Genomic DNA, 12,780 nt, shown 5'->3' on the forward strand with positions numbered 1-12,780 from the left:
CAGAGACAGAGAGTCAGAGACTGAGACGGACAGAGGCAGTGCGCCCACAGGCGGGGCCCGTGCTGACACGCTCGGTGAGGGGGGATGAGTTTGCTGTCCCCTCGGACGGAGGTCAGAGTGTCTACCCCCTCGTGGCGCTGAGCGAGGCTCTTCCCGAGCGTCCCCCAGGCCCGCTTCCCCGTGGCACTTGGTGCCCCAGGAGGGCTGCTCTCACCGGGAGGTGGTGGGCTCCCCAGCCCTTCACAGGAGCCCCGCTGGCCCGGCCCGGTGGGCGCCCGCCCCCGGGCAGGGGGCCGCTGCCCCGCTCTGTTCGGGTTACCCCCCCAAAGGGAGCCTCTGCGCCCGGCTTGTCCGAGACAGCCCCACCGCGCTGTGCCGCCTCATCTGCTCTGCTTTCCTTGACGGCGAGACGTGCCCCTGTGTCTCCCCGCCCCCGCGGTCCAGGCCCGGTTCCCCGGGGGACGGCTCCCGACCTCCGACCTCCGACCTCCGACCTCCTCCCCAGGAGCCGCCCCAGCTCCGTCCCTCTCGGCCTCGGCCTTTCATTTCTCTGTCTTCCCCTCTCTTCGCCTTAAACAGAAAAAGACAGGACTGAAGCCTCTATTTAGGACACTGAATTATCCGGTAAAATATCCAATAAACCCGCTGTCCTCCGCGGGCCGCCTTTCTCTGCGGGGTCGGTTTCCCGTCGCGCCGCGCGCCGAGCCGGGCGGGGCCTCTGGCCGCGGGCTGAGCATGGCCGGCCGCGGGCCGCTCGCCCTCCTCGCCCTCCTCGCCCTCCTCGCCCTCCTGGCCCCGCGCGGCGCCCAGCCCGCAGGTAGGCGCCACCTTGGGCATCCTCTCTGACTCAGGCTTGCGGGTGGGTGGGTGGGTCGGGGGCTTTTGCTGGGAGCCGAGGGCCCCCGGCGGGACCAGCATGATCTGAGCCCAGCTCCCGATCTCTTCGCCGTTCGTGACAAGTATGTTGGAAGTGACCGTGTCCCTCGGGGTCCCCGGGGGCCCAGGTGGAGCCGGCCGCCGGGTCCGGGGCTCAGGACTGGGTAGGGCACGGCTTCTGGGGGAGCCGGGAGGGCACCCCAGCCCCTCCATGCCCCCCGCCCGCGGGCCCCTCCCCGTCCTCAACCTTCCTTCGCATTCAGACCCAAACCAGCGGCCGCAGATGGGGGGCCCTGGAGCCCTGCCGCCCGCGCGGCCAATGCGCCCCCCGCCCCCCCCGCACCCAACCGGCGGCCAAGGTCAGGTCGCCAGGAGCTCAAAACACACCAGATTGCAGAGGTTTAGCACAGAAATCAGAATGCAAACTCAAATTAATAGTTTTTGTAACAACTGTTGTGTGTTGAAACAATTATTTTGGATCTATTGGGTTAAATAAGTATATTATTAAAATGATCATAACCTCTTTCCTTCGATGTCCTAAATGTCCTGGGACACTCGTGACCGCAGGGCCTGCATCCACTTCTCTCGGCTGCGCTGCCCACCTCAGCCAAGGCTCCAGCCACCGCCCCCCTCCCTCCCTCCCTCCACGCAGCAGACAGGGAGACAGGGTGACGTCAGATACCTCTTACAGTCAGTCGAACCTTTAGAATAAAACCCAAAGCTCGGAATGAGGCCTCAGTAAGAGACCCCCCCGCCCCGCCCCCGGCAGCACACAGCTCACAACCGCGTACAACTGTGCACAATCGTGTACGACGTAAACCGCTGAAGCAGCCTAACAAAACAAGGACTCGTGAAACCCTGTCCTCGAGGGGCCATAGATCAGATACCCAGAAAAACCCTCCCGGTAACACTGAAAGCAGAGTAAATATTTTATCCCATGTTTGCTACATGCCCCTGCCTGGCACAAGGGAAAAGACCAACGGGAGCAAAAGAATGAACGAGGCAGTGGAGCACGCCCACCACCCTTGGCTCCCCTGGGAACCCGGGACCTCGCAGCCCCAGGCGCAGAGCCTACACGGCCCGAGGGGACCCAGGAGGAGACCCCACCCCAGCTCAGACCATGCTTGGCACCACGTGGAGGAAAGAGACAAGCTCCCCGGCGGGACACTGGTGCTCGGTGGAGAAAGAGAAACCTCTCCGGAGAAGCAGTGACTGCAGTCGGCCCAGGGGTCTGCGGCGACTGCTTGTGACTGCAGTGACACCCCAACAATCCAGTGTCACGTCGGGGGGAGACATGGGTCCTCGTTGCCTCGGGCTCCCTTCTCAACCTGGGGCCTCTCATGGTAAAAGAAAAACCCAAACACACAAGGAAACAAGACAACCAGAAACTTGCAGGAAAAAGAGTAGAATCAGACTCACAAAAACCTTGATACCCAGACACAGAACACAGGAGACGTGATACAGATACGACAAGAAAACAGGAGGGCTTCCCTGGTGGTGCAGTGGTTGAGAATCTGCCTGCCAATGCAGGGGACACGGGTTCGAGCCCTGGTCTGGGAAGATCCCACATGCTGCGGAACAACTAGGCCCGTGAGCCACAACTACTGAGCCTGCGCGTCTGGAGCCTGTGCTCCACAATAAGAGAGGCCGCGACAGTGAGAGGCCCACGCATCGCGATGAAGAGTGGGCCCCACTCGCCGCAACTAGAGAAAGCCCTCGCACAGAAACGAAGACCCAACACAGCCAAAAATAAATAAATTAATTAATTAAAAAAAGAAAAAAAAGTAATTCTTAAAAAAAAAGAAAACAGGAGACATTAAAATGCCCAAACAGATGTGAAAAAGAATCAAACAGAACTTCTGAAATGGAAAAAATATTCATTGGAATTTTAAAATCCATTCAATAAATGAATCAACACAAAGCATTCGGGGAAAAGATTCTCCTTTACAGCAGAATGCCGATTAGTAAGTGCAGAAGGAAGGAGGGGTGTAAAGTCACTCTTCTGCAATTAAAATGGTAATAACTGATTCAGGAAAAACTACTTCATTGACGCTGAAAACACTCGGCTAAAGACTGTTGGGGGACAGGGCATTCCTATCCCAAAACATCTTCCTCACAGTGGAGAAATCTGTGGACACCATCTATGCAGTGTCCCCCAAACTTCATGTTCACCCAGAACCTCAGAATGTGACCTTAGTTGCCAGTAGGGTCTTTGCAGGTGTATTAATTAAGAAGAGATCATCCTCAGTTAGGGTGGGCCCTAAATCCAATGACCGGTGTCCTTATGAGGAGGCTCTACTCAGTCCTCCCCGCCGTGATCCTCATCCTCATATTCCAGAATGACACTTAGAGCTCCAGCCATCACATCTGTGTCCCAGGTAGCAGGATGGAGGGAGGGACAAAGAAACGGCCAAGGGCCACGCCAGTTGTCTTTTTCAAGAAGGTTCCCAGGAACCTGCTGCCTAGCCCTTCTGTTTGCATCTTGGTGGCCAGCGCTCAGCCATGCGGCCACCCTTAGCACCAGGGGAGTCTGTCTGCGCAGCCGTGTGCCCAGCTAGAAATCGGGGGCTCTTGTCCTGGCAGAGGACTGCCCAGGGGGCAGCCTCTCAAGCCCGGTCTCCACCCCTTCCTCGCGGGCTCCCACCCTCCTGTTCTAAGCTCACTCCTACTCACCTGGCTGCACGTAAGGGGCCTGGGGCCCAACGTCGTGGTGAGCAGGAGGTAAACTTCTTCCCGGGTCTGAGGGTCAACCGCTGGGTCTGCCCCTCCCAGCACCGCAGAGCCTGGCCCTCAGGACGCGGGTGGGAGTTCTTGGGTTGCCCACCCACGCTGAGGCGCCTACACACCTGTCTTGCTCTGCAGTGTTTCTTCCCACCTCAAAAGCAAATGAAGTTCTGGTGAGATGGAAACGAGCCAGGTCCTACCTTTTGGAAGAGCTCTTTGAGGGAAATTTAGAAAAGGAATGTTACGAAGAAATCTGTGTCTATGAGGAAGCAAGAGAAGTATTTGAAAATGACGCATCCACTGTATGTATCCCCCCTGCCACAAACTCACACGCTTTCTGATTATTCCGCTGCCTTAGAGGACGTATTTTCTCAAAGAGACTAAACTAAATTAATTAACCTATTTACTTACCTGGGAGGTTGATCTAATCTTAATTGTACAGATGAGGAAACAGACACACAGAAGTGAAATCACTTTCCCCAGCCAGTTAGTGGGGCACCCGGGATGGCAGCTCAGTCCCACCACCTAAACTCTTTCTTCAGATTAAGCAAATTAGCACATTGAGTGGCCGGACTCCTCACAGAGGTCATGCAGCTTGACAGGACTCTGACAGAATTTAGTATTTTTAATAGAGATGCAATTGTTTCAATGTATCAGCAACGCAAAGATCCTCCCTAGGATGCCTACATGGTAAGAATATCTCTCATAATCTATAACTTGGATTACAAGCGACAACACATACACTCTAAATAATACAACTGAGACCTTGCCATTCTCAATTACTCATAAGCTTATCAATCAGGAGACAGAAGGGCTGAATATTTGTGTGTAAATATTTCAGAATAGTACAATATGTAATAAAGACTTCCCAGTTTTACATATTAAAGCAGCAATATTTAAAGGTGATTGTGAACAAAATTTTGACCCGTTTCTCTAATATATTTTTAAAGTATTTTAAAATCATAATTTCTTAAATGCCCATGTATAAGAAAATGAAATAGACCATCTTTAATCAAACTAAGAGAAATTAAAACTTCCTGGTAAAGTTGTGCTTGAGTTGTTAGAAGTCCGAGTATGATTTGGGGAGATGCAATTACTTATATGTTTACCCTCCAGGCCTTAAGTCTGAGTAATTCTCCTAATTTTAGGTACCGCCACCCCAAATTAACATCCCCCCGCATACACACTTTAAAATTTTTAATCCTTGTTGACTTGGTTTATAAAAACAGAAAAAGTGATGTGAATTTTTTACATCTGCATCAGGCACTCTGCAGAGCGGGGCCATGGAGACAGGCCCGGGAGGGGAAAGGGCCTCGGGAGGCCGTGGTGTTTGTGCCATGTCTTAGACTGTTTTCCCTTCCTCAAATGGGTCACTGTAAATAAATACTGAATGGGACATGGGACATGGGTGTATTAAAGATGATATTAAGTGGATGTAAAGAATTTTACATTCTTTGTTTCAACCAGTATTTTCCTATGAAGTGAATAAAATCAACATTTTCTTATTTTCAAGCCCAGCCACAGGAGAAAACATGGAAAAACAGATGTCCCATTTGTAACACTTTTATGTTTCTCTTGTACAGGATGAATTTTGGAAGACGTATCTGGGTAAGTGTCTCCTCCACCTACTCCAGAATTCTCTCCTCTTCTCCTCCCTTTAAGGTCAGGGGAGGCAGTTGGCTCACGAGGGCTGCTAACTTGAGGCCAGTGGATTCCAGATTTCGAGCCTTGGGCTCCTGGGACCCCTGACCCAAAGGAAGGGCCTGGCACTGCCTGAGGACGAGGACGAGGACGAGGGTGGGAAAGGCCCCGGGGTCCCGCCGGGATCAGGGGGAAGCTGGAGCGGCCTCCCGGGCTCCCTTGGGCCTCGTGCTGAAGGGTCAGACCCGGTTGAGGAAGGCGAGGCTTGGGCGATGCTGGGCGTCCCTGCGGGGACCACGGTGAAAGGGGAGCTCGAGGAGGCGCCGGCGCTGGTCACGCGGCCGCCCAGCGAGGAAAGGGGGTCTTGGAGGGACGTCGGAGGGTGTTACCCGCAGGGTGTCCTCACGTCCCTATCGGCAGGCGGCTCCCCGTGCGTCTCCCAGCCCTGCCTCAACAACGGGTCCTGCCAGGACAGCATCCGCGGCTACACCTGCACCTGCGCCCCGGGCTACGACGGCCGGGACTGCGCCTTCGGTGAGCCCCCCGGCCTCCGCCCCGCCCCCCCCCGGCCTCATGCCCCGCCCCCGCCCCTCCCCGGCTTCATGCCCCGCCCCGCCCCCCTCCTGCCCCGCCCCCGGCCTCCGCCCCGCCCCCACCCCGGCCGCACCGAGCCCCGCCCCGGGGATGAGCAGGAGGAGGCCCGTGGGAACCCGGTTTTCCGCCGGGAATCACACCTTGTGAACGGCCCCCTGTTTCCCCCATGGGGTCCCCTCTTCTTCCTCCCAGCCCCCCGCCCCGTCCAGACCATTCACGATCTACTCTCCGCTCTCCCGGGGCCCGGCTGACCCCGCTGGGGGTGATGGGCCTGGGGGGCCAGCCTATGAGGGGGCCGCACCCGGCTCTCTGGGTCGTGGGTGCGTGACCCGGCCTGCAGCTTCATCAGCTGATGTCCCTTCAACACTGTGAGACTGTATCGGTGGGGGGTGGGCGGCGCCAATTCCCGTCAGCGGTCGTTGGTGCGGCAGTGAACTCGCTTAACGCTCCCGAGGGTCGCGGAGCCCGTTTCCGGGACGAACGTTAACGTCCAGCCTGGATCCCTGGCTGAGCGCCCCGCCCAGTGCTGTGTGGACGCCCCAAGCGCAACTCGCGCCAAAGCAGGGCTTCCGGCTTCATCCCGCACGTGTCCCCTCCCCCGTCCCAATGCCCACCTGGAAGAAGCCCCTTAAAGGGAGCGGCTGCTGCGGCGGGAAGTGAGCCCACGGCCGGGAAACACGGATCCTTGCGAGGGACTTGCAGACCCGGCCCCGCAACCGAGCCGCTGCTCTGAGGACGCAGCCCTGACTGCTCCACGCCCCTTCCTGACGCGGGAGTCCAAACGCTCCCCTGGCGACGTTGGGAATGAAAAGCCAGAGTCCCGGTGCGCAAGGAGATTTCAGAACGGCGATTTCCAGGGTAACATGTCCGGTTTTCCCTTTTTCCCTTTTCAGCTAAAAATGAATGTCACCCTTTGAGGACGGATGGGTGTCAGCACTTCTGCCACCCGGGGCCGGGGTCTTACACGTGCAGCTGTGCGAAGGGGCATAAGCTGGGCCAGGACCGCAGATCCTGCATCCCCCACGGTGAGTGCCCCGCCCTGGGCCTCCTCCTGCAGGGACCTCTGACAGGCCACCTCCTTCTCCGTGGCTGGGCGGGGGGGGGGGGGGCTCCTCCTCCGTGGCTGGGCGGGGGGGTTCTCCTCCTCCGTGGCTGGGCGGGGGGGGGGTCTCCTCCTCCGTGACTGGGCGGGGGGGTTCTCCTCCTCTGTGGTTGGGCGGGGGGTTCTCCTCCTCCGTGAGTGGGCGGGGGGCTCTCCTCCTCTGTGACTGGGCCGGGGGTTCCCAGTCCCCTTCTGGGCTTGCCCGGGGCCTCCGCGGTCTCTGAGAGCAGGTCGTTTAATCTCACCTGCTCTGTGTCTACACGAATTATCTCAACCTAGTGGGCATCCAGGAATAGGCTGAAGGGTCAGCGCCACGGATAAACCCGACGTCTGCCCTGGGAGGCACTGACTTTTCTTTTCCTGTGGCCACATGAAGACAGGTGTGCGTGCGGAGCCCTCAGCTCTGAGTGCCTTCTGACGTCACAGGGATGCGAGCAGGACCTTCCGACTTTCCCGTGGCAGGTAACAGAAACATTTTATGAACGTGTTTTAATCTTTTGTTACAAATTTCATCCTATTTGTCATCTCCACCGTCTTTGATTTAGGTGAACTACTTACAATATCAACATCACACTTCAAAGCACTTTCTCATTCTGAACTTACAGCTTCAGTGTCTTCATTATTTGCACCAAATAAAAACAGAGTTTTATTTACAGCCATCCAAGGCCTTTCTTGGAGTCCAAAAACCGTTTCCAATGTCACTGCTCTCGGAAGATAAGCATCCTGGCAGCGCTCGGGTGGACATGGTGGGTCCAGAGCCAGAGCAAGGCCTGGGCCCTGCTCACAACCAGCTGGCCGGAGTCCAGCTCCACTGCCATGTTCAGGAAACTTCTCTTCTTTGGCACTATTTCTGTTATTTTCCTGTTTCTCCCTTGCCTGGTTTGGAAGCCAAACATTCTGTTCATCCAGTGACAACTCTTGCCACTGAAACGTTCGTATCTAACTTAGCAATACCTGAAGTTATTATGTTTACCCTTCTCCCAAATTATTTCAAGCACCTCCCACTAGGCTCATCTGCTATTTTGACCAATATTTTCTTTTCTTGCTTTTTTAGTAACTCCACAAAATAAGTATTATTTTTAATCATACCGCCAACATGGGTTTGGATTTACCTACGTTTTGCATTTTCCTTGCATCCCAGGCCCCTAATGCAGATCATCCCCTTCTGCCTCGTCTGTCCTTTAGAACAGCCCTGTCAATAGAAACACAATATCGGCCACAGACGTAACTTAAATTTTCTAGTAGCCACGTGCATAAAAGTAAAAACAGGTGAAATTAATTTTGATAGTGTGTTTTACTTACCTCAATACATCTAAATATTATCTCAACATGTAATGAATAGTAAAAAATGAGAGACAGTCACATTTTCTCTTTCTACTAAGTCTTTGCCTTCTGGGGTGTACAGCCTTTTACTCTTGGAGCACATCCTGGCTTGGACCAGTCAATCTCAAGTGCCCAGTAACCACAGCGACCACCACGGTCGACAGAGAGCTTTACAGGGCCCTTTGGTGAAGGGGCCGCCTCAGCCCCGCGTGCGTGCGCGTGTGCGCATGTGCAGAACGCGTCTACTTCGCCCTGCTGCTCGCAGGCAGGCGGAGCCGGGCAGAAGCGTCCGGCCGCTGGGTGGAGGCCCGGCCAGACGGCGGACACAGCTCAGTGACCAGCGGACCCGAAAGGACCGAGGGAGGGGACATCAAGTGAGAGGCGGGGTGGGGGTGGGGATCTGTCCCCAGCGGGACCGTACCTTTGCTGTCTGTCCTCCTGAGCGTCCGTCCATCTTCCAAGTGTCCGTCAGTCACCCCTTCCCGCCCCTCCCCTCCGTGCGCTGAGGCGGCCTCAGCAGTGGGTGGGCTGGGCTGGGCTGGCTGGAGGGGTGTGCGCCCATATTCTTAACCACGACACTATACTGCCCCGAATCCTGCAAACTGGCACCAACTCTTTATTGTCTGTTTGGTTTTTAAAGGTAAAACTAACAAATTCCGAAGGAGAAGACTTCTGTGGAGGTGTTCTAATACAGGACAATTTTGTACTGACAACAGCAAAATGTTCACTCTTGTACAGAAACATTAGTGTGAAAACAAGTAAGTATTTTATCATTCTTTTTAATAAAAAAATTTATTTATTTATTTATCTTTTAATTTTTGGCTGCGTTGGGTCTTCGTTGCTGCGTGCAGGCTCTCTCCAGTTGCGGTGAGCCGGGGCTACTCTTCGTTGCAGTGCGCGGGCTTCTCATTGCGGTGGCCTCTCTTGTTGCGGAGCACGGGCTCTAGGCGCACGGGCTTTAGTAGTTGTGGCACGTGGGCTCAGTAGTTGTGGCTCGCGGGCTCTAGAGCGCAGGCTCAGTAGTTGTGGCGCACGGGCTTAGTTGCTCCGCGGCATGTTGGGATCTTCCCGGGCCAGGGCTCGAACCCGTGTCCCTTGCATTGGCAGGCAGATTCTTAACCACTGCGCCACCAGGGAAGCCCTATCATTCATTTTTATAAGATCACGTTGGAAGTAAAAACTATCCTATGTAGAAATAAAAATTTTAATCTAGAATTTTTGCTTCTAATGCAGTACAGACTGAGCTTATCTTCCTACTAGTGAGATCACTCATAAAGTCATAAAGCAACGGGGGATACCTAGTGGAACTCTGGGCACAGCAAGCAGACAAACGCGGAATATTTAGTCTAAGGAGGAAACCACGGCTGATGAAACTGTCACTTAACTTGACACCGACATGGAGCAGCTCAGATCCCCGTCCGCCCCGGGGCCTGGGCTGTGCTGTGAACTGCTCCACAGTGATTCCCAGGACCCGCAAATCCACGCTCCATCCCCAGACATTTTTCAGTCAACAGAACGTCAGCCTAGAAAATGACATCAGAAAAGCCAAGCTCTGATTGGCTTGGAGAGGTTCCTCCTAATTTCTTCCTAGTCTTCCGACCGGTTCAGCAACCCGCACTGCGCTCCGCGCCCGCGCCCGCGCCCGCGCCCCCGCCCCCGCGAACACCTCGCTGGGTTTCCTAGAGGAGAGTGTGGGAGAGGCCCCTCCGTGGGGTAGCCCCTGTCCCCTGCGCGCAGGAGCCGGGCGGCGGGGCGCACGGAGTCACCTTGACCCCCGGCCTCCTTCCAGGTTCCCGCTGCCGGGCGTGCGAGGCCCCGCCGGCGGTGGAGGTGAAGGGCGTCCACGTGCACACGAGATTCGAGGCGGACACGGGGGACAATGACGTGGCCCTGCTGGAGCTGGCGCGGCCCGTGCGCTGCCCCGACGCCGGACGGCCCGTCTGCACTGCCGAGGCCGACTTCGCCGAGCGCGTGCTCCTCCCGCGGCCGGGCGTGCTGGGCGGCTGGACCCTCCGCGGCCCCGAGCTGGAGCCCGCGCGGCTGCCGGTCACGCACGTGGAGCCCGGAGAGTGCGGCCGGGCCCTCAACGCCACGGTGACCACGCGGACGGGCTGCGAGCGGGGCGCGGCGGCGGCCGGGGCGGCGCGGTGGGCGGCGGGCGGCGCGGTGGCCCGGGAGCACCGCGGCGCCTGGTTCCTCACCGGCCTCCTGGGCGCCGCGGCCCCCGAGGGCCCCGGGCCGCTCCTGCTCATCAAGGTCCCCAGATACGCGCTCTGGCTCCGGCGAGTCACGCAGCGGCCGAGCTCCGCCAGCTGGAGAGGCGACCACGGTCACGGACGCGACAGGGAGCCGGTGCTGGGGTGACAGCGCCCCCAGCCCCTCCCCCGGGACCCCTCGTCTGAGCAGAGCCCCGGAGAGGAGGGGGGAGGGGCGCGCGTCCAGCAATAAAAGCAGAGCTGCCGGCACCGCACGGCGCTTTCCTGAAACGCCAGGGAACAGGGGGCTTCAGTCCAACTGCGGTCGCGGGGGCGGCGGCGTCACAGCGACCTCCCCGCCTGCCCCGGGAGGGCGGAAGGGGCGGGGAGCGCGAGGGGCTGGACGGCAAACCGCGGGCCTCTGCGCGGGCCCGACCCCGGGGCGGGAGCCGCGGAGCGGCTGGGCCGAAGGGCCGCAGCCCCACGAGGAGGGCGGCGCAGGGACCGCGCGGCGAGCCCCGCGGCCCCGTGACGCCGCCGCCTCCCCCCGCGCAGACGGACCGCGAGTCCAGCCCGAACCGCGCTTCCCGCAGACCCGACCCGGGGGGCGCGTGGGTGCACATCACGTCTATTTCCCCGTTAATTTCTAAGCCGGAGGTGCCCAGTTCCCCCGAGGGAGGGAAGGGCTCTCACGGCTGACAGCTCCGCGGCCGCCACGGCGGGGCCCCCGAAGGCAGCTCCCGCCAAAGGCACAGGCGGGGGCGGGCTTCTTCCTGACCCGCTGCTGGGGAGCGGAGGATTGTTTTAAGGGGTTAAAACTGTGACTTATACACTCTCCTCACTGGAAAACGGAGTTTAAACACAATTCAGATTTTTAAGTAACAATTCTTAAACTTACACAATGCTTGTTTCATTTCTGATATTATATACTTCAGTAAGAAGTATAAGAGTTAGCCTTTTTTTGGCCAATCTGCAGATGCACTGGCCCATTTCTTTGAAAGGACCTTGGCAAAAATAAATATGTGAATCTGACACAAACTAACGGACAGGGCAGTGGAGGAACAGGAGTGGACTTTGAAGTCTTACTGAAGTGTGGCTGTGTTATCTTCAAACTGCCATAAGGTCATCAGGCCACTGCTCTGAACGGCTACCAAGGATTTAAAATCCAGCGGATGAGCGCTGCAACTTCTACATAAATAATTCTGTAAAGATACCTGCAATCTCGCTGATGGCATTAATTTGCCCTACAAATCTGGATTTGCTAGAGTAGAAACCCTACCTGGAAATTATGACAAACACACACAGCACAGGCAGAGGTAAGAATCTCCCTACAGCACTTATGGGCTCTATAAAAACAAGGACCACTGCAGAGAAAGATACAGGCCTGCAACGCAGCTGAGACGCAGAGGGCCATGCGAAAGGAAAACTGCTCTAGTCACGTGTATAGCTTAATAAATGGTTAGAAACCACACGAGGTAAGCACATCAAAACAATAAAACTCAAGAAAAGGGAACTTGATTAGATGGCCACACCCATTCACGCTGGGGTACAGACGGGCTGCTTCCACATTTGGGGGCGGTGCGAACAACCACGCCAGGCCTGTGTTCACACAGGCCTCCAGACCAGTGGGAACGCAGGATGCTCGCGCCCGAGGTTCTGTTTCTTTCATCGCCAAGTACGACCTCGTGTTGTGGTTCACGGTCAGTCCCTGATTTTCGGTGTCACAATCAATCTACTGTTCAAGAAAATACCTGAAAGTGCTGAAAATGCCCAGCTTTCTACGCTATGAAATCCAGGCACGCTCCCAGAAGTCCAGTGCTCACCCTGCAGCGAGGACGCAGCTCTCGTCCGTGAGGCCGTGCCTGGCCCCGCGGAGCAGCGATGCCGTGACAGCAGTGCCCCGGGAAACACGGACTGTCTCCCCGTGGCCGCCTGCGCCTCCCCCAGGCCACGCCCTCCTGCTCAGGGAACTGGTGGGGGGAGGCGGCTGGGGGCCTGACACCCACGGCAGGCCGTCCCCATGCCCAAATCTGGACGTGCCCAGGGCGGAGGGCACGCTGTTGGCTCGAAGCCCAGCTCACAGGAGTGGATCCAGCTCAACCTCTTCTTTGGGGCCCTTGCTCTCGGAATGCGGCTCCATCCCACTGGAGAGGCCCACGTGGAGCCCGGCTGAGCGCCAGTCAGAGCCCCGGGCCGACGCCCTTCAGGGTGGGTCACTCGTGCAGCCCGGGAGAGCCCTGCAGAGGAGCCACGCGGAGCACACTGCACACTCCTGAGCCAAGCGGGACACTCGGGCTGGCAGCCGGAGCAGCTGACGCAGGGGGC

At 57.2% G+C, this 12,780-nt stretch overlaps 1 protein-coding gene across 1 annotated transcript; it reads left to right on the plus strand.

Moving 5' to 3' along the window:
• The first annotated feature begins 692 nt into the window (after nucleotides 1–692).
• On the plus strand, nucleotides 693–10,725 carry PROZ (protein Z, vitamin K dependent plasma glycoprotein). Its single transcript, XM_068526769.1, has 8 exons — nucleotides 693–817; nucleotides 3,739–3,902; nucleotides 5,184–5,208; nucleotides 5,662–5,775; nucleotides 6,729–6,860; nucleotides 7,314–7,399; nucleotides 8,901–9,018; nucleotides 10,050–10,725. Exons 1-8 carry the CDS (start codon nucleotides 736–738, stop codon nucleotides 10,622–10,624), a joined length of 1,296 nt encoding a protein of 431 aa, XP_068382870.1. The 5' UTR covers nucleotides 693–735; the 3' UTR covers nucleotides 10,625–10,725.
• Nucleotides 10,726–12,780: the final 2,055 nt, after the last annotated feature.

This window comes from Eschrichtius robustus, chromosome 18 (assembly GCF_028021215.1).
Source record: "Eschrichtius robustus isolate mEscRob2 chromosome 18, mEscRob2.pri, whole genome shotgun sequence".
Lineage (NCBI taxonomy): Eukaryota > Metazoa > Chordata > Mammalia > Artiodactyla > Eschrichtiidae > Eschrichtius > Eschrichtius robustus.

Coding starts and splice junctions, on each gene's coding strand:
- PROZ (XM_068526769.1), top strand. CDS start 736: ATGGCCGGCCGCGGGCCGCTCGCCCTCCTCGCCCTCCTCGCCCTCCTC. Junction 3,903..5,183: donor TTGAAAATGACGCATCCACT/GTATGTATCCCC, acceptor TCTCTTGTACAG/GATGAATTTTGGAAGACGTA. Junction 7,400..8,900: donor TTCCGACTTTCCCGTGGCAG/GTAACAGAAACA, acceptor TGGTTTTTAAAG/GTAAAACTAACAAATTCCGA.